Raw genomic sequence first — 20,772 nt, 5'->3', positions numbered from 1 at the left:
CATTCTTTTGCTTTTTTCCTTTATAGCTTCACAAATAAGCTGCATTTCAAACACATATGCCAAGCTGAAATAACGAAGGACTTATCACTGAGTGGAAGCAAAGGGCTGCACCAGGCAGCTGGGCCCATCACTGCAGCCCAAAACCCCATCTCATTGCTGAGGAGACGAATTTGCTAACTCAGATAATGAATGATTTCGAGATTAGAAAGGAAAACAACTGACACAATATTCAGTACACTGCTGTATTGATACATATAAGTTCTATTTACATGGTTATTTCAATGAAACCACACTTTAATGCATTCTTGTGAACTCAACCCCCGTATCTGTTACCTGGTCTACAACTTGGACATACAACTTCAAGAACATTTTAAACACAGAATGTTTGCTTACTTTTCCAAAATGCAATCATTGCTACTTATTTATAATATTAGTTTAGGTTCCTATTTCTCAGCTTAATCTGTTGGAGTAAAATGAACTGTTTTCTAGGCTGTCCACCTGAATTTCATGACATACATAAATTCAGAACATTTCACATGTGGAACTGGGTTCAAGATCAGTTTTATACAGAGCTCAGACCACAGCATTTTTGAACAGGTTATTCAAGTTAAATGGACATTTACTATATTAAACCTCACTTAAAATATCAGTATGTAGAACACAGAAGATGGGAGCACCATCTTGTAACAATTTACTTTGCTTCTATCACATACATCTTTCTAGCTGGCTATTTTCACTGTATGTTGTTCAATGCATTAAAAAAAAGATACCATTTTAAGAACAAGGCACAAATCTTACCTAATCCCATGCTGCTTCAATGTCAGTAATCTAGAACTGCATAAACTATTCAATGGTCTTTTAACAGTTCCAGTAGTCTCCAACTGCTTAAAAAGGTAGTTTTAATAATAAAGATGACTGAATAGTTTAAAGTCAGCTACCAATTAGTTAGAAAATATCTATTATTTTCTAACTAGACTTAGTTATTTTCTAATTAGACTTAGTCCATTCCTGAAAAATGTTAAGAAATTAATTTACTACCTCTCTACAGAACTTGTCTACAGATCCAAAATTTGTAACCTCCTACTATCGGGAACAAATAAAGTGCCTAATGTTGTGGTGTGTTGCAATGTCCTGGCCTAATATTACCATTCTGTATCAGAAAGATCATCATGTTACAGAAATTCTCTGTGCAAACCTGAACTTGCAACTTCACCATGCTATGGCTAATTAGTAATTCTCATGTATCATGGCTAAATTGAAAATAAATTGCTAGCATTGCCAAGAAGCAGCAGGTATGCCTGACACTCCTTATACAACCAGAGTTCCATCAAATCTTGCCTCCTCTTCCTTACCTAAATGTAATTAATATTAATGGAACTGACTGCCTCACATGTATTTCTCAATGCATTCTTCTGTGAGGACAGAAGAAAAAAATTAAAAGCTTCAAGTAAGTTTTGGTGGGCCATTATAGCCATTGAATCAAATTAAGAGTCTTGCTAATCCAAACATGAGAAAAGAGTAACAAACTTAGTTTTAGCAACATTTCTGTAATCTCATGTTACTGATCGGGCAAAGGAAATATAAATTTTTGTAAACTTCTTTTTGGCACACTCAATTTTATTTTAAGGCAAATTCAAAACTACTTTTAGAAATGTATACTTTTTATTCCTATTTAAATAAACTGTTGGAGGAATCCCCATGTATTAAAACATTACTGACTCACAGATTTACAAGTTTGATACTTCACATGTACTCTCCTCTTTTTTACAAAGTCTTAGTTTGTTGTATGAAGAGACTGAGAATCAAAAACTCCTTATCCCTTTTCCTTTTTTCTTCCAAGAGATCTTCTGAGTAGGACAGAAAAAGCTTCCAAGTCAAGCTTTTCTCAGAAAGAGAGAATGGCTGAGGATGACAGCAGTTTCAGAAAGCAGTTTTGGAAGCAGTGTAGTTAAGACAGCAGCACAAACCCGTGTTTGGCCAACACCCAGTTACAGAAAGCCCAGAGACTGCATTTCCCAGTGTTGCCTATCAAGTGTGCAAGTCACAACGAGGCCAAATGGGCTGTCTCTGATAATCCACGTATTCAGACAAATCAGTTTGTCAAGTCTCAAATATATTCTTTTATCAGAAAAAGTTTCTAAGAAAGAAAGAAGTAACAATGTGTATGTAAGATTTCAAAGCCTTTTATGTGACAAGGGAGAGAATTTTTCCTCTATATTTTTTTCCAGCCTCAGAACTTATTTTCTTGGCACAATTTGAATTACTCTATGAAGAAACTCTGCAGCTTTAAACTTTAGAGCTTCAAAACACAAAATATAGAACAAATGCCTTTGAAAGAAAGACAATGCTCTTTGTGCCACAGTCTTTACTAGAAACATGTTTAAAACAGCAAGTAATGAATCCCATTAAATCAGTCTCCTCAATACTAATATATATTGCACAGAAAATGTAACAACTGCTTCTTAGCTTTCTCCATAATCTTTTTCAGCCCAAATGCACTGTCTTTCCTGCTTCTTGACAGCAAAATACATTGATATTTGGGGGAGCAGAAGTGAAAAAAAGAAAATCAGGTACACAAGTGGTATGTCTGAAGAGTTATACTAGCAATATCTTTATGTGTCAGGCTACCAGTATTTTAATTTTTCTCTCAATTGTTTTAAGAACTATTAGAAAAATAAAAAGGGTATGTAAGACCAATGATATAAAAGGAATTAATTTAACTTCAGTTTTTATTTCGCTGAAATTGAATGGATGGGATAATCTTAAACATTACTTAAGGTCTTGTTATGAAATGCATTTCTAGAAAGGGAGATTATACATGGGAAAGATTAGTTTTAATATGATCAGTATTTCTGCTGCAATGACTAGTGAAGTCAAACATCTTCTCCCTATTACTCTACCTTGAAAGTATCTTATTGAAAGCTAAAAATTACTTTTCTTTTGATCACATGTTGTAATGACAAAGCTTTGTCTAAGCAAAGCCAAAACCAGTCATCTACAAACAATTTTCTGGCAGGCATAAACTTAGCTTTCAGTGAATCATATTTGAAATATTTTTTTCAAGTTCATGAAAGCAAAAGTGGAGAAATTTGACTTGCTCCTAAAATGGATCTTGACATGCAAAACTTGAAGCTATGAGCTAGTACACAGACTGTCTGTTCTGCATTGTACAAAATTTGAGACAAGATGCTTAGTCATAGTCCAGATATTGTAAGCAGCTAAATCTGAAACACGTGCTTAAAATTCCAGGGACTTTCATTTTACTGCTGTGATCACATATAAAAGATGCATTGTTTTAGTGTGCTTATATTTACTTGAAAACTTGTCATAAAAATATTCCCTAGTTACAAAATACTCTTTAGTTGCAACAAAATATGTTGTATATTAATAAGAGCAACAAATAATAATCCTGTGCATTCTGCATGCAAATATGATGGAGTTTTAAGTAAATGTTAAGATTTTCTGTGGTGAAAAGCCAGAGAGACTGATATAACCAAATTACAGCTTCAGAGAAAAAAAGCTGGCAGAGAAAAAAAAAAGTTAAAGTTGCTCAGAAATTAGAGAAATGCCCATTAATGGTAAAAAAAAATCAGAAGACAGTAGAGAAGAACTAAAAGGCCAATACACCACAACGTCTCCTCCTACCATTTTCAGTCTGTAAGGAACATTTCTCATGCCTTATTGTTAATAACATAGCTGAAATCACATCCACGGAGAAAAAATATCTTATCCATCAAGTTAAATAGCAGCACACAATTACTCTATTTAAATTCAGTTGGCATGTGCATTGTTCTCTGGCACTCGAACAGAAAAATGGATTTCCTTTGAGTTCATCACTATCTATGGCTTCCATCTGTTTTAGTTCAAACATAAAACTTAGCAGAATTTTCACTGCAAGAACATAGCTGTTTAACTGTTAAAAAAAAAAAATCTCTTAACTGTAGACTGACACCATATTCTCATGTCCCTAGAAAGCACAGATGGAAACTACTGAGTTTTTCAAGGTATCTACGTATGAACCAAATTAACTTTCAAGTCTTAAACCTTTTTCTTCTCTTACTCTCCTTGGAAAATTATTATTGGAAATACATTATTTTCATCTATCATAACATAATGAAATACAAAGAGATGACTAAAAATAAAAATAGTATCTTCTGTGCTCACTGTGCCTCTGAAATCTCTTCTGCATTACAGAGATAAAATTAAAACAGTGAGATGGCAGGGGGAACGAAGCAACGTTTCCATTTGTCGTGTCAGCATGTACAGAAGGAAGAAACAGAGTAATTTTCATCTTCAGGAATGCAAGAGGTGCCAATGGCAGTGCAGTGCAGTAGATCTGCACTCTCTAGCTTTATGCCTAACAGCAGCTTTCCGACAAGGAAAGAAGGAGAAACCACCTGAGTGTGGCAATTAGAAGCACAAATCCTCTGCAAGAGGAACGACACACCTGGTCATCTCAGCCTTGAAGAGACATGCATGATTTCAGCACACAGCAGTCACCACTGGGCCAGCTGTTTACAGGCTTCAAACCTTTTGTTTTACCTGATGTTTTACAAACATGTAGAACAGACAGAAACTGAGTTTAGTAATGGACTCGCATAAAACTGCAAAAATGGAATTGATTCTCTCTGGGCCATAGCAAAGAAGAGATCAGATTCAAAATCACCTAAGAAAACTTAATTTTGGCTTCTACTTACTTTAAAGTTGAGGAAAATTAACAGTTTAAGTAAATGCTAGATACTTACAGATGCTTTGTAGAGATTTTCAGCTTGGGGAAAAACTCCAAACTTTTGGCTAACTATTTTAAATCTTAAAATACCATTAAATGCTATCTGAATGCTACAGGTCTTCCAAGTAATTACACAGATCTTAAAAGAATCATGGGCAGACTAGCAAGGTGCCTTCAAATTAGGAGAACAACAGGCCTTTCTGTGCTAATGCAATATACAGTAAGTATAGGACCCTCTAGAAATGGAGAATGGATAGGAGTAAATAATGCTGCAAAAAAATTGTTTTATTTTTCTATTTCTTCAATACAGAGATTTAATTTCTACAAAACAAGCCTAAAGTCTTGGATAATTTTAAAATTAGATTGTGTTAATCTAACTAGAACACCACAAATGAAGTAACATCTGATCAGCCCAAGTGGAATTGTTTGTGTTCCCTGCCCCAATGTTCAATAGCAAATGCTACCTGAGAAAGTTCTGAAGAACAGAATTCACAAGAGTGAGTTAATGTACAGTGAAAAGAGGAGTTAAAATGGAAGCCCACACATAGTAGGTATATGCTCACTGCTGTGGCCAAATGATTTAATATTGCTCAGGACTGTAAGAGGAACCAGCATTCTAAAGCCAACTGTATTTCTGGACTTCTCCAGATTTGGATGCATCAGTATGCTCCAGTAGATTTGAAAAAATATTTTAAAGGACAAATCCTGATTTTATCAATTAACTTAGGTTTTTTTTTCAGCTTTCACTGTAGAGAAAGGGCAACGTGGCAACACTTGGAGTGGTTTGTTTTAAGGGACTGTGAAACAATGTTTTCAGTAAAAGACAGCTTAAGATTGACTTTTCACCAAAGTGAAAAAGTAGTTCATTTTCCACTATAATATGAACTTAGAATCTAAATTAACAGCCAGTATTCATTCAAATATGCAGAATGGATGACCCTTTTTTCTTTACTTAGCATAATAACATACCTTTAAGTGGATCATGCTCTGCTCTCATAATGTCAATAAGGGAGTTTTCCAAAGAGTGCATATTCAGACTGTCATACATTCTATTTCGATCCTAAAAGAAAACAAAAGCCTTAGTATTGGTATACAAATTCTGTAGTTTTTAACAAAAAACTTGAAAGGAAAACACAAGTTCCTTCTAACAGCTGCCCACTCAGACACTCTGAAGATGGACAATGATACAAAGTAAGATCTAATTTTATTAACTGTAATTTTAACAGCATCCAAATATAAACTAGAGATGCAGTGTGAAGAACTCTGTGTGATGCAGTGTGAACAAATGCTGTGTATGCATTTGACAGCCTGTGAAAGCCTGTTTCCTTCAAAACTGCTTGAATCAGTTCTAGTGATCCACAGCACAGTTATGCAAAAGCTGATTAATGAAGGAGACTAATGTCTGTAAGAGTTCAATTTCATTTCATGCACAAGTGAAATGGTGAGGAACTACAGGACAAGGACAGTCATGTAACATAACAGACAGCATTTTCTTGGTGCTTGGCCACCAGCCCCTGTAAGAGGGCACGCTCACGGGCTTCAGGGCCTTTGTATGCAAAGATTTGAGTTACAAATGGTCAGCCCTTAATGGTTAAAGGGTGGAAAATTAAAGCTAAACTATGAAAAGAAAATGTCACAAATCTTACTAATAGATTATCAGCCCTATGGAGAGCAATTTCTTTTATGCATGATTATTAGAAAGCTACCGTACTGTCTTTACAAATACTTTCACTGACAGTAATAAAAGTTATTGCAACGAACTGAGTATGTTTTCACTGATTTGGTTTTACCCAAGACATTTTCTCCCAAGTTTTCCAATATAACCAAGTTACACACACAGAAAAAAGATGACTCCTAAATTCTTTGGTCTTTCTGGGAAACCTTTTAGAAACTGAAAGCAGTTTGTGTAAAACTACAATCTCTTCTACTTTCAAGGCTTGTGCCTAGAATGTACTGCACTTAAATCCTACAATTGTGCCTTAATTTTGCTGTGGTCTTCACTCTAGTAATTCAGCAGAGTAGGATGAAACACATAATATACATCCCAGGACCTGTGAAATCCCCTAAAGATGCAGCCATGCATTAGTATGTATATAATAGGGACAGAAGGTATTTCCCACATTCACTGTGACTTTCCATGACAGTTCAGCAGAACCACAGATTCACTTCAAACTACACCCCTCAGCAAACAGGCATTCTTCACATTGGAGGAGTAAAAAAATTAAGCTTTGGACCAGAAGTTTTCTATGACTCACACACTAGGACTTCTGATCAGCTTTGCCATGATGAAACCAGAGTTTCACATCTTAAAAAGTTTAGTCAATGTTGGGATGGAGAGGAAGAAGCCTTTTTTCTCATCTCTATCTCAAACAACTATTAAGAGTAATGGGCTCCTGTTGGGTAAGCAATCTGTTAAAAAAATAAAAAGGTGGGTTTCTCTTGTCTCCTTCCATACCCCAGACCAAATGCCACTGACACTTCAAGAGGCAATCTTCGATTTGGTTTGATTGCCAACAAGTCACCATCACTATTTTACTTCATAGTAACCTAATTTTGGGACTGGCTGGCTTTTATTCAGTTTAGTTGCCCTGAGAACCACCAAAGGAAACTGAAGTGACTAATCTGCTTCCATGCCCTTACAGGTTTGTTTCTCAACAGCACAATGAAAAGAACCTGCTTACCACAGCAAACTTGCTTTCTATAGAAGGTGTGAGCAGTGACCAAGCTGGAACTGCTCCCTACTGTCCCCAAGCATTCAGAAGGTATCTCATCAGGATTGTTAATGAAGTCTTAAATTCAGTTTACAGCACTAGCTGGTAAGTAGCCAGTGCCCTTGCAAATATCAACACTGAGTAAAGACAAAACACGCTTTGCTACTTTTGTAGCTGGTAAGGGAAAAGAACTAGTATTGGTAAAAACCAGACTGAAGTGTATATGGTGTTTCATCTTTGCAACAGGATCATTACAAATTTTCTTATTTATTTTAACACTGCTACATACATATGTGCTCAGATAACACATGACTGTCTGGGAAATGGTCATTGTAACAGACTTAATGACACACTGTGGGCTCAGCCATGGTTAATTCAGACAACTGGGCTACTGGGTCCTAGATCTTACAGAGGAATGGCAAAGTAAAACATGGAACACGATCTTGCAATTTATTTGTAAACTGCTCTACTGGGTGACATGGTGCAATGATTCTAACTTCACCCCTGCATCATTCTATTTTTAAAGTTCTGTGTATATAAAGCAGAAGGTCTTGCTCTGCTAGAAGCAGAAGGAAAAATAAGCTTTTCCCCATCCCTTTTAGAAAGTTTGTGGTTTGTTTCCTTGAATTGCATTACTTAATTTTGGGGAGCGGAAACATACAATGGGCAGATATCACACAATATCAAAACATTGTGAATACACTGCAGTACAGCAGAATTTAAATATGGGAATTGCATTCTGCTATCCCACTGCCCACACATCACATTAGCCAATTGTGAGTTTGGGTACTATCTTGATAATCAGTGCCTCAAAACTTTCATCTCTATTCCAAATGACACTGATGAATTGCACTCTATAAAGCAACACTACTCGAAATTTAACTGTCTCTAAAGGAGTAAGTAATTCTTTGGGTACAAGGTTCATTCTAAACCTTTGTGCAGCTCAGCTTTCTAATGCTACAACAATGCTTTGAGCTCCCCAAATATGTACATATTATCTTTCTAGAGAACAGTTATCATCTATGCTAATAAGAAGCTTTAATTTCAAAGCAGAACTTAAAAGTATTTCAGTAATGTGGGTCACACACCAGCCAGTATTTTCTAGAAAGGTCTGTTAACACTGGACAATTCCACCACAGCAGGCACTACTAAATCAGAAAGCTTCCATTACACTTTTGGTTGATTTTTAGGACAAGCACGAAAAGCACTATCACAGACCATGATTGCTCCAGATCTCCATGCTTGTGAAAACAGTCCCAGGAATTAGGATTAGCTTTAGTTTCATTATTCCAACACAGTTGATAAGCAGTTATCTTCTAAAACAACCTGGACCTACTTTTAAAACAACATGGAAGTAGTCCCAAAAATTAGAACTATTTCCATGTTGTCTTAAAGACAGTTTCTGATTGTTTTGGAAGATAACTGCTTATCAACCATGTTGAAATAATAAAAATAAAGATAATCAGTAGTGCAAAGGCAGTGATACCTAAGCATGTATGTTAATACACACTTTCTATCATCCTGACTCCAGAACTGTCAAGGTTGAATTCCTGTTAAATATTTTCCATTTCTTTCAGCCCTGTGGCTCATCAGTCCTGTGCTAAGAAGCAAGGGAACTCTTGTTATGTCAGAAGGTCTGCATCTCAGTGGAGTGTCACAACATAATGCCAGCTTTTTTCCCCTCAGAGCTGATAGTTAATTTCTCCCAAACATAACAAATTCTCACACCAGTTTTTTACTTTTAACTGTCTAAATGTTTGACTCCTGCTTGATCTACCTTTCTTGTATTAGAATCACAACTGCAGACAGTGATATGGGTAAGTAAAGAATCATCTATGAAGGAAAGTTTACAGAAGATGGTAGTTATTTTAGGAATAGGAAAAGCACAAAGTATCCTTCCCACAGAATACAAGTGCTAGAAGGAGCTTTTGATAATGTCATGCAAAGTACACCCAAAGAGATGCATTTGAGAAGTAGTCCCCAAACCATGCATCTGAATATGCATAAATGGAGAAGGGCAGCTTTCTCTGAAGAGCAAGTTTCAGTACTAAACTCATGAACAAATAGGTTTTTTTGGCACATTCTGCTTAGGACTTCTATATATATCCATGCAATCTATGCAAAGATTATCCTGTCTGAACATTTGCAGAAAATGCAATCACATCTCTAAGCTTATAAATTTTCACTTATGCATAAAGCAAATACAAGAACCAAAGCTATTGAGTGGTAAATAATATTGCCTATTTGGCACCACAAACACTACTTCACAGTTAAGAAGCTTGACACCTTTGAATTTTGGAAACATGCTTTAAACTACTGATTTGTGGGACTACTTGAAGTAAAAAAATGGAATGCTAACATAGGTATTAAAATCTGTAAATAGTAGTATCTTTAAGGAATGATCTTTACATGTCTCTTCATATTCTAAAGAAATGCAGCACCATGAGATAGGAGCTGAAGGAGAAAGTCATAAAGTTTATAGTCATTTCAAGTATGGTCTTACTTGGCTGCAAGAAGGACTCCAACTTTGACCTTGATGAATTAACTGAGTTTGTTAAAAGCTAAATTAAAGAAGTCTTTTTAAAACTGCTTCCTCAACTAAAATATTAACAAATTCCATTTTTTTCACCTTAAACCTGACCCCTGAATAGAAATGTGCTTTAGGACTAGAAAGCGACAGGTGATTTAGTAATAAAGTATCTATCTACACTTTAAAAAGTACCTGAATATAGCATTCATTGTTAATGCTAGCAGTAATAACAATTCCCACATACATATCCTAAAATACCTCTACTAAGCTCTAAATTTCAAGTCATTCTCATTTTATTGAGGATATACTATAATCATAAGCCCCTGCTGAAACCATAACTAGTGTAAACGAGAAACTAAATATGAAAACCTATTGGAACCATTTTAGCTCTATAAAAAAGGAGGAAGACTTCAAAGTCAACATACAAAATTGCTTGGTTACTTTGCACAGTGTCATTAGTGGTAAAGATGAACTAAAGATATCTGGCAGACATCTGTGAATGGCCAACCTGACAGCAAAGGGTTTGAAGTTCAAATGACACCATCAGCTACATAACTAAATTGAGCCTAAAACGCACCAAGAACGGGTCCTGTGGTGAAGACACACCCACTTCCCAGCTACATAAGCATTTAAAAATGAACAAAAAATCCCAATACTGGAGTACTTCAACTCAAGAATATGTCTTCATCACCTGGGAACAACCAGACACCAGACTATGTAGATGATTAAAGTCTTGGCAATCTTGACTTATGTGGCAAATCCAGAAAATTTGCATATTAATAGTTTCAATGAAATATTCAAAGGGACATTTAGAAATTTGAAAGAGAAGCTGTTACTCAAATTTTGAGTTTCTCACACCCTTGGCCCCACATCTAGAAATATCTATATAGTCTTGAGTACTTAAGTGCAACTACATCAGCACATATAGCAAATGTACTTTTGGATGGATCTTAGGTGAGAACTCATTAATTTTAACTCAGAACAAGGTGAGATAAAATACCCATCATATACTCACTCCTTTACTATCATGGCTGTGAAATATTTTGTTGAATTTTTCTAACTCCGATTTTGTATTGCATTGATAGAATGAGCTGTTTAACTCAAGAAAATTCAAATAGCAGCAGAAAAGTCTTGTATCATATGAAGTCATAAAAACATTTGCATGGTAAGACCTACAAACTTCCCACTAACTGACTGCTTTGAATGGCTAATCTGTGCAGCTCCTATACTATTTATTCAAAGGTTGTGATCCTGAAGTTAAAAGCATGGCCATAGACCGCTTTCCCCAATTAGAGATGTCCCCAGTATGGTCCTCAGACACAAATACCTGGTTGTGTGTGATATTTCAATCAGGCCCAGGCAATCAATCCACTGCATTAAAACCCTGAAACTGTTCTGTTTCATCATGGCCTCAGTAAAAATAAACTGGTAAAGACTGCTTGTTTAGTGTTTGGACAATTACATAACTCTGAAGAGTAAGAAAATTCTGCAGGTAGATAATCTCTAACCTTCAAGTTTAACATCAACTGCCAAACACTCAACACCTTTGAAAAAATTGGCCACATTTACTAGTCTAAACATGGCATTAGGAACTCAACTTTAAAAACTTGCTCTTCACCTAATATTCACTGGTATGCGTATGATTTAGATTAGCTATTGATATGATGTAGAAATAATACTAGAATTATCACATTGAATATTTGAAATTTTCCAAATGGAAGTGATTCTAAGGCAGAAGAACATGACAGCTGCTTAAATTATCTAAAACTAACACCTGTTGTGACACAACATTAACCCTGCTTTTGTTTTTCATGTGATTTGCTTTCTTTGAAAACTTGAGCACATTTCAAAAAGAAACAGAAAAAGAAACAGAAAGATCTGCATTTGTTCAAGATACTGCCTCACCATACCAATCCCCAGCTGGAGAGCTATGTTTAAACACAGAATAAGAACACTCAGCTTTCAGGACCATGAACATTACACACTGTTTGTCTGAACAAACAGAAAGGACAAATCAAGGTGAAAACCACCCAGAAACATGGTGTATTTCCTTAATTCAAAAGGGACACAGAAATTAGATTCATGTTCATAGAATGCAGTGTTTTTACTAGAATGAAAGTAGTCAAACACTGATATGTAGTATTAAATATTTTTAATGGGTTTTATTTAAATTATTTGCAAGACAGTAAGAAAAACTAAGCTTGCAATCAAAATAGAGTTAGCAGAAACTGCAATTCTCAAAAAAAAGTAAAAAGTTAGAATAGTTAATCATTTTCCTCATACATGCAGTTTAAATCAAAAAAGTGAATATACAAAACATGGTCTCTGTCGTTGGGCTTCGTCCACAGATATGCCTGCAGCATGTTTTTTGGGTAAAAACACTTGCATAGAAGTTTAGAAATATATTTTCAGCTTTGTACCCTATAATCGGGGCTTTTTTTTTTTTTTTTTACTTTAGGTCAGGGAATAAAAGAGACTATTCATATCATCTGACTTCCTGAAATGCAATGTAAGTGCCTAAAGTGGAATCCCAGGGGCTGCATAAGGTCAGTGGTGGCAGGTATGTTCTTCTAGAGAATTAGATTATCTAAATAAGGAACCTAGATTCTCTCTAAGGACAGAGAAATAGGCCCCTCAATTAAATGCTTAACTTGTAGGGTGCCAATACTTAACAAGATTTCTAACTGTCCCTTTAATGATTCAAGTCCAAGGCAACAACCCTTCCCCATATGAAGTGCAATGGTGGAAACAGGATGGCTGAACTTAAAATTACGTCTACAGGTTTTATGTTTATGAAACAATTGTATTTGATGCAGTTTGTAATAGCTTAAAATCCTGAGAAAGGCAGAAAAGCTTCTAACAGTGAGGCACTTCAGAAAAACTTGGCTATATGCTCAATTTGCCCACGTTCGAATCAGTGCTGCCACGATGTTTAATTATTTTTTACTTAAAACCAAAACAAATTGCTTTTAAAAAATCCTAAGAGATGTCTTCCATAACTTCTGGAACTAATGTGGCCATTGAGAACTCAACTTCATATGGGGTATAGTTTTAACTAAAAAGTAAAGGAATGTGCCTTCATCCCTACAAACAACACTCATAATAGTTCACTCATTTATCAGTAATGACATTCATTGTCACTGGTATATAAAGTTTAATGTCAAGAAATGTTTTTTTCATCAGAACTGATGCCAGCTCTATTCTGGGACCCACCCACCAATGCAAACACCAAAGAATAAAGAAGTTTGATGGAAGGGCAAAGCTTTAAATTTGCATACAATTCCCCTGTGGTTTATCACGTTTGCCTAAGGTACGTGTTTTTTCAGAAAATGGATGAGCAGCTAAATGTGCTGAATGCTATCCAGACTTTGAAAAAATATATAGCATTTTTAAAAAATGGTAGCTGAATATAGAAGATTACACAAAGTCCCTGAGAGCACTGGCTTTTCTAAGCCAGTTTTTAAATTGCTAATTTTGAGCAAGCTAAAGTTGGGAAGAGTGGTGCTTTGTCCCCTCCACTACAAAATTATTACAGCAGTTAGCCCAAAGAAAAAGGAATTCTGCTGAACTGTGAATGATGCAGTATGAATCCCAACGCGCACGCTAAGATGTGTTTGCTCTGTGGAAGCTTGGAAGTGATAGGTAACTTCTACATGCACATAAATGTTTTTGTGCTAGACTTTCCAAACAGCACAAAATTTAATTTGTACTAATTTTTTAGTATTTTCTGAAATTGCTACTGTATCTTTAAGAACTCTCAATCTAAATACCACAGCCTTTTATGGAAGGAGACAAGCACAGTACAAATCAGCAAGATGGGTGTTTGACAGCATTGCAATTGCCAACAAGTCCTGATGAAAAGAAGCACGAGCTCTAAGCTCCATTTAACTTTTTCATTATGACTTGCAAAACGTAACAGTCATCACAAGGAATTAATCATATAACAATAGTGTACTAACTGAAAAATAAGAACATGACAGTGTAGCAAAATAATTTATGGAAACATATAGTGTTTCCACAATAGCAGTAGATAACATTGCAACCCTTCAAAGAGATTTATTTTTACTGTGTTCTGCAACTATGACTTTATACATGTCAGGGAGATTTAAGCATAGACAGACCAACAGCATAAATATAGCCAAACAGGCCTATTTAATTGGTAGTCTGGTGTTCATAGGTGTAACCAAGAATTAAGAATGCCCAACTTCTTACTTTGACATTATGCCTCAAAAAAATCCGCCAACCCCTACGCACAAACATTAAGATATTATAAAATTAAATTGCAAGGATTTCTTTCCTAGCTTATTAGGCACGAATTATTTAGACGATAGCCTAAACGCAGAAGATGCCTGTTTAGACATAAAATGAGTTCATCAATGTTCAAAAACTGCTGTAGAAGCTCCTGAAAGTTCAAAGTATTGGTCACATGGACCTGTAAGGCACACTGGATGAGCAAATACATTCACAACCTGTGTGTTCAGCCATGTATGAATTTCCGTGTACATGTCACAGCAGTTGCAATGTATGATGGCATTAATATTTTTATATCTGTTCCTCAAGTTAACATCTTTGGGACAGATTTCAGTATTTACTTTCTACTATTTTTGCTGCCCTGCACTGCAAAGCATTATCTATCTGTAATCTGTTTTCCTTAATAGAACACAATTCCTGAGGAATACACATTTTCCCCCCAACCTTTCTACCCACACAAAAGGTAATTCAACTACGATATTCCAGCTAGCAAGGCTATTTAATGGAATCTGTCTTGACAGTATCAGGTCCAAGGGTGTGTTTCAGCAGAACTTTGGCACATGCAAAAACCAGGTAAGCTTCGAAAACACTGCAAGTATCAAGTGCACCTGAATAGTGCCAGACATGGCCTCCTGTGCCAAATTCACCAGAAAAACGGCATGAAAACCCAGAACTCTAAAGGAAAATCCAGCCCCAAGAAGCACCTTTTGCCTCCAGTTCAGCTGCTTAAGCATTAGATTTCCATTTATGCAAATACAGCTCAAATGCGGTCACAACTATGACAAATGAAGGGCCTCTGCTAACAGGGAACAACTCAATTATTATAGGTAAGAATGGGAAAAAGAACATTTTACCAAGAGATTACTGAGGGTGGAGTTAACTGACTTAAAGTCACATGAGATGTCACTGGCAAAATTCAGAAGGTGAATCCAGATCTTTAGTTCTAAGATACATCCTTCCATTTAACACTTCTAAATCGCAGGGCCTCCAGACAAAACAAAATATAAAAGATGCTACCATGTGGAGGAAAAAATCTTGCTGACGCACAAATATCAGCCTAGAATACCGGTGAAAGACAAACATGTCAAAGACTTGAAAACCATCTACAAAAGTAGGAAAACATAAGTAGAAGGATAAAGCAAACAAAAAATACCCTGAGGTTGAAAGGGATTTTTAAGAATATGAGCATTACCATAGGCAGAAAATATTGCTGGATTAAACATACTATGTTTTATTGCTTCATCAGTGCCTACAGCTTGCATGTTTTTTGACAATCAATATTCTCATTCAACTGTGAGAATCATATATTGGATTAATTGCAATTTAAGACTAAAAATCATACAGAAACAATTTTCAAACCAAGTATCAGGACTGCAACCACTTTTTAGTTCTCATTTGAAATGAATGAAGTAAAAATGCTATGCAAGACCATGAACACAGCAGGTATACCATCCTTACCTGCAAAGGAAGGAGAGTATTACTGTTGGTGTCAGTTCGGAAAACATTATCTTCAATCCACGATTTTGGTGTCAGTGATGGAGTAGAGCGAGTAAATTTAGGAGGAGCTATGACATTACCAGAAAAGGGCTTCTTCAAAGGAGAGATCTGGTTCATAGTTCCTGGAATTCCCATGGTTCCAGTTCTACGATGGTCTCTGCCATGCATTCCTCCCCAGGATATATTTCCTGTGCTCCAGCCACTGCTCTGATTGCTCCAGGGTGACTGCTTCAGAAGAGGCTAAAAAGGAAAAATTCATTTCTATTATTCTGAAAATACTTGAAATTATTTTCTACTTAAAAAAAACCTCAAACCCCAAAATAACCAACCACCAAATAAGCAATGTACAGAGATTTCTATAAACCACTCTCTTCTGATAACATGCAAATTAGCTACTGAAGCAAGGAAGAAAACACAGCTTCATTTAAAAAAAAAGGTCATTCCAACTCCCTCATACGTCTCCCCAAAAAATGCTGCAGTACTTGTGCAGGCAATTTTGATTATAATTTTTATCATTATTATCATTTTAGCAACTGGTAGCATTTTTAAAGCTATGCAGAAGAAAAATTTCAGGGTGTAAAATGAACTTTTAAAAAACCCTGAAACCCGTTTTTGTCATACATTACTTGTTATTATGTGATCAAATCGCTGCAAAATAATAGAAGAATTTTCAAATATACATATTAAAAATTATTTTTAAAGTAGTATTTCTGCTTCTACTCAATAAGTAGTAGTATTTCACTACAGTGAGTAGAAATTTGAAAATTAAAATTCAAATGGCAGATTTAATTCCCCCCACTCCAGTATTTTGAATATCATTGTCTCAGTATTACCATATAAGAGCAAAAAGAGCACTGACTACTGTACAGAGAATCTGTTTGAAGGAGCTATCTGAACATTTCCATTAAAATGCATTATTCTGAAGCCACTGCTCAAATGTTTCTGGAGTAATGAATGGAATAATTTCTGGAGTAATGAATCTGTGGGATTCAGCAGAGCGTACTCTAGAATTTTTTTGATGATTTCTTCTCCTATCCAGATCTGGTGTACCTTACAGCTTCCTAAATGCACTTTTAAGTGCACTATATTCTGTGATATGAAATGGAAGCAGTTTTTAGAAAGACAATTTGTAAAGGATTAAGTTTTTATTTGTAAGATAAAACTTCTGCTAAAAAGTGACCTACAGTGGTTGTCATATTACCAAGAGATAGATCCACTGAGCATGACTGACAGCGAAGAACTGTATTTATAGTAGTCTCAAATCTGACTGTTCTTGGAAACGCTTTTCCTCAAACATAGAAATGCAGTGGGGGTGTGTGTCATGATTCTAAATTCAGTTCTGTGAAGTGAAAACACAGTACTTTCATCTCTAAGCTTAGCTGCAAGCAACCCTCAACCTGCACTATAATAACTTAAAAATTTAAAGCATGTCGATATGTTATTATCAGGTAAAAAAGAACTTTCTGAGGACAGAAAGATAAAATTGTAACAACATCTCCACCACCCTCACCCCCAGAAAACAAACAAAAAAACCCACTAAAGCCATTCTTGGTCAAGTGATCAGGAAAACATCCTATTCTATATAATTATAGATAATTACGTTGTAAAACTTGAATACTTGCGTTGGAATTTTGGGAGAGGCAGGCACTCTATTGTGAAACAAACCTTCAGAGATAATGCCAAATGTTAACAAGCCTCTAATATTGCCAGCTATGCTGTCATGGCACTGTTTAAGTATACCCACAACTTGTGAGAGAAAATTCCTGTACACCTCACTGTTGGAGAATTGCTTGGAATTTGTTTGAAGAAGGTTATTATAAATGTTAAGGACAACCAGCTCCTAATCATAATGCATCGTAATGAATTCCTCAACAGGCACGCAATGTGAGACTCCAGTTCTGATACAAATGAATCTCTACTGATTAAAACTGACTGGATTTAATACTAGAATGAAAAAAAAAATTAAGATGAGGCCTACGTAACTTTACCTTTTCATAAATAAGCAAATTATTGAAGTAAAACGGGCTTCTAGTGCAACAGCTGGTAATATTAACACGGATTTGCTTCTCACTGATTTCTTATAATATTCTGTTTCAGGAAGAAATGTAAACTTCCATTTCAACAAGGGATTGTTAAACCCCTCGAATAAAACCGGCTACAGAACTTGAAACACTGCGCTGTCCTCACTCAAGCAATGTCACTCAAAAGCCCTGGAAAGGCAGCACGGCGTCAACTTTCGCATGTGACCCTGCTCTGGGCGACCCGCGCCCGTCCGCCCGAGGGCCGGCCCGCGCCTGGGCAAGGGGCTGCCGGAGGGCGGCGCCGGCCGGAGCTGTCACACTCATTGTTCGGGGACACCGCGCCCGCCAAGGGCGACTCGGGGGGACAAGGGGGGTGTTTTCACGGCGGAACTCCCAGACACCAACAGAAGCGGTTGGGCTCTGGTTTTTTTTAAGCGCAAACCCTCTTTTCTCGTTCCGAGTAAAACCCCGGCGTCCCTCAGGAGTCGACGGCGTACCAAGGAGGGCAAGAAGAGCACTCCGGCACCTGCCACCCGGAACGGGCGGGGAGAGCGGCCGGCAGTGGGGCGGCTGCTGTCCACAGACCCCTCCGGGCCGACCCCTCCGGCCGCCCGGCGCCGCACCGGGCAGGGGGCGCAGGTGCCCTCCCTCCCGCCGGGCCGGCCCCGCCCTGCCGCCGCGGTCCCGCCGGGCTGTCACCGCCGCGCAGCCTCTCCCGGCGACGGCGAGAGCGGAGCCGCCCGGCTCCCGCAGCCGGCCGACCGAGGGCAGCGGAGCCTCCGTCCCTTGCCCGCGTCCCCCTTCCCCGCCCCGGGGCTCCCCGCCGCGGCCGCCGCCCGGTACCTGGTGGTGGTTGTAGGAGTTTCTCTGCTGCAGGAAGGCGGCGGCGGCGGCCGCCGCCTGGTGTTGGTGCTGGAGCTGGGGGCTCACAGGGGATCTCCGGTTCTGCTGTTGCTGCTGCTGCTGCTGCTGAGGTAAATTCATCTGCGGCGGCGGCGGGGGGGCGGCGGCCGAGAAGGGGCTGCTGAAGGGCCCGGCGCAGGGGTTGTGAGGAGACACCGGCGAGAAGCTCTGGAAGAAAGCGGGGTTGATCGATGACGGGATCCCCGGGTAGAAGCTGGTCTCGGACTCCGGGCTCGGGGGTGGCATCGCGCTGATTTGCCCGCCGCCGCCGCTGGAGACCGGAGGCTGCTGCGTCTGCTGCGGAGGCGGCGACGAGGTCTGCACCGACCAGGGGGTGCCGAAGCCGGGCAGCGGCGGAGGAGGAGGGGAAGCCGCCGAGGAGGAGCCGCCCCCGCTCTGGTGATGGGGGCTGGGGATCTCCGGGCTCTGCAGGCTGCTGAAGCCAGAGCCGAGCCCGCCGGGCAGGAGGTTCCCGGGGCTGCCCAGTAAGTGGCTGTTCGGGGGGGACTCCATGGGGGGCAGCTTGGCTCTCGCCTGCAGATGAGGAGACGAAGGCGGATTCACGCAGGAGGCGGCGGCCACCCCCACATTGGGGTCCGCGGGCGCCGATCCCCCCGGGCAGGAAGGGGCGAGCCGCTCCAAACCCCCCCTGTCCGCGCCGCCCTGGTGCTCGGCGGGGCCGACGGGCCGGTGGTGCGAGTGATCCCCCGTCCGCGGCGGCTCCGGGGGCTGAGCGCTGAGGAGCTGGAGCTGCTGCTGTTGCCTGTGCTCCTGCTGCTGGTACTTGTCAGTGGGGTGGCTGAACTGCTGCTGCTGCTGCTGAGGGGGGTGGTGATGATAGTCTGGGGGGTGGTGGTTATTCAGGGGGTGGCTGCTGCCGAGCTGGGCTGGGCTGCTGAGCTGCTGCTTAAACTCTTTCCTCTTCTGGCTCAGCTGAGGAGGCGGCGGCTGTGGTTGCTGCGCTTGCTGCTTGTTTAAATCCTGGTGGGGGCTGAGACAGGGTTTAAAGTCAGAGGAGGGGTGGCCGAGAGGGGGGTGTCCCGACGCGGGGCTGCTGCCCAGCCTCTCGCAGCCTGGCTGCTGCTGCTGTGTCACCCCCAAGAGCAGCTCATCCTGCATGTTTTGATGATGCGCAGCAGCGACGGCTGAGGGGAAACAGGGAAGGCAGCGGCGACCCGGCTGCCGGACGAACAGCGGGCGGCCAGGGGCAGGAGGAATGAGGCGAGGCGGCTGCGGCCGCTCCGGGGAGGGGAAAGACCCGGCGGTGGCAGGGGCTGAGGTGGCCGTCTGCGGGAGCTCCCCTGACACCGGCTCGGCGCAGAGGTGAACCCCCACCTCGGCACACTAAAGAGACAAAGATAATTAATAATCTTTGTGGCGAAGTGTTGGGGGGCGGGGGTAGAGTCTAAACACCCGCCTATCGCAAACCACTATGTAAGCCCAAAATAGCTTGTTTATAGAATAAAGCTCTCTTCTTTCCCATCAACGCCACTGTACTGCTTTAAAAATATTGCAGTTTTTTGATACAAGCCCATTTTATCGGAGATTTCTCCTTCCTTTTCGTTTACTGGGAACCCTGGTAAGGCGGCCCTTCCCGCCTGCAGTCGCACCCACAGGGATCCACTAGATCAGGAATCCGCCCGGACAGGTCACTGCCCCCGGACAGAAACTCCTCCGTCCGACCCCCCCAGCCGCCACACCGCACCGCAGGGGGACAGCGGGGCATTCCCGGGCCTGGCACTGGCGGGGAGGGAAGGATAGGAGGCCGCCGGTACCTCCACAGGGCAGGCGACCCGGTCTCCTCAGCGAGGCCCCGGCCGCCCCCGCCCCGCTGCCGGCTTGGAGCCGCCGCGGCGCCCTTAAGAGCGCCGGAACATCCGTCACACTGACGTCACGGGCACCGCCCCAGCCCGGCGGACCCTGGTAATGAGCCTGCGGGCCTGCCCCGTCATGAATAATGCATCAGGCCGGGAGCCCGCCCCCCTGGCGCCGACGGGCCGGGTGGGTGCTACCACTTCAGCCAGAGGGAGGTGCCAGCCGTGTGGGCCGCTTGGGCACGGAAGGTTCTCGTTGGGCTTTGGCGACCTTTCTATCATCAAGCGAAAAACACCTGAAATAAAGAGATTTTAT

General features: G+C 40.1%; 1 protein-coding gene across 4 annotated transcripts in view; it reads right to left on the bottom strand.

Moving 5' to 3' along the window:
• The window catches only part of CPEB2 (cytoplasmic polyadenylation element binding protein 2), a 51,403-nt gene extending 30,887 nt beyond the window's left edge, over positions 1–20,516 (bottom strand). For 3 of the 4 annotated variants that reach the window (XM_074541768.1, XM_074541769.1, XM_074541770.1), the window contains exons 1-3: positions 18,583–19,908; positions 15,680–15,958; positions 5,699–5,789 (exon numbers count right to left, since the gene is read on the bottom strand). In XM_074541768.1, the coding sequence (XP_074397869.1) occupies positions 5,699–5,789; positions 15,680–15,958; positions 18,583–19,761 (1,549 nt within the window). In that variant the 5' untranslated portion in view covers positions 19,762–19,908. Of the gene's footprint in view, positions 1–5,698; positions 5,790–15,679; positions 15,959–18,582; positions 19,909–20,417 lie in introns of those variants that run through there. The other variant, XM_074541771.1, reaches the window with a different exon arrangement.
• Positions 20,517–20,772: the final 256 nt, after the last annotated feature.

Source organism: Zonotrichia albicollis, chromosome 5, assembly GCF_047830755.1.
Source record: "Zonotrichia albicollis isolate bZonAlb1 chromosome 5, bZonAlb1.hap1, whole genome shotgun sequence".
In the NCBI taxonomy this organism is placed as follows: Eukaryota; Metazoa; Chordata; class Aves; order Passeriformes; family Passerellidae; genus Zonotrichia; species Zonotrichia albicollis.
Note: the sequence above shows the minus strand (reverse complement) of the source record. Positions and strands in the feature narration are given on the sequence as shown.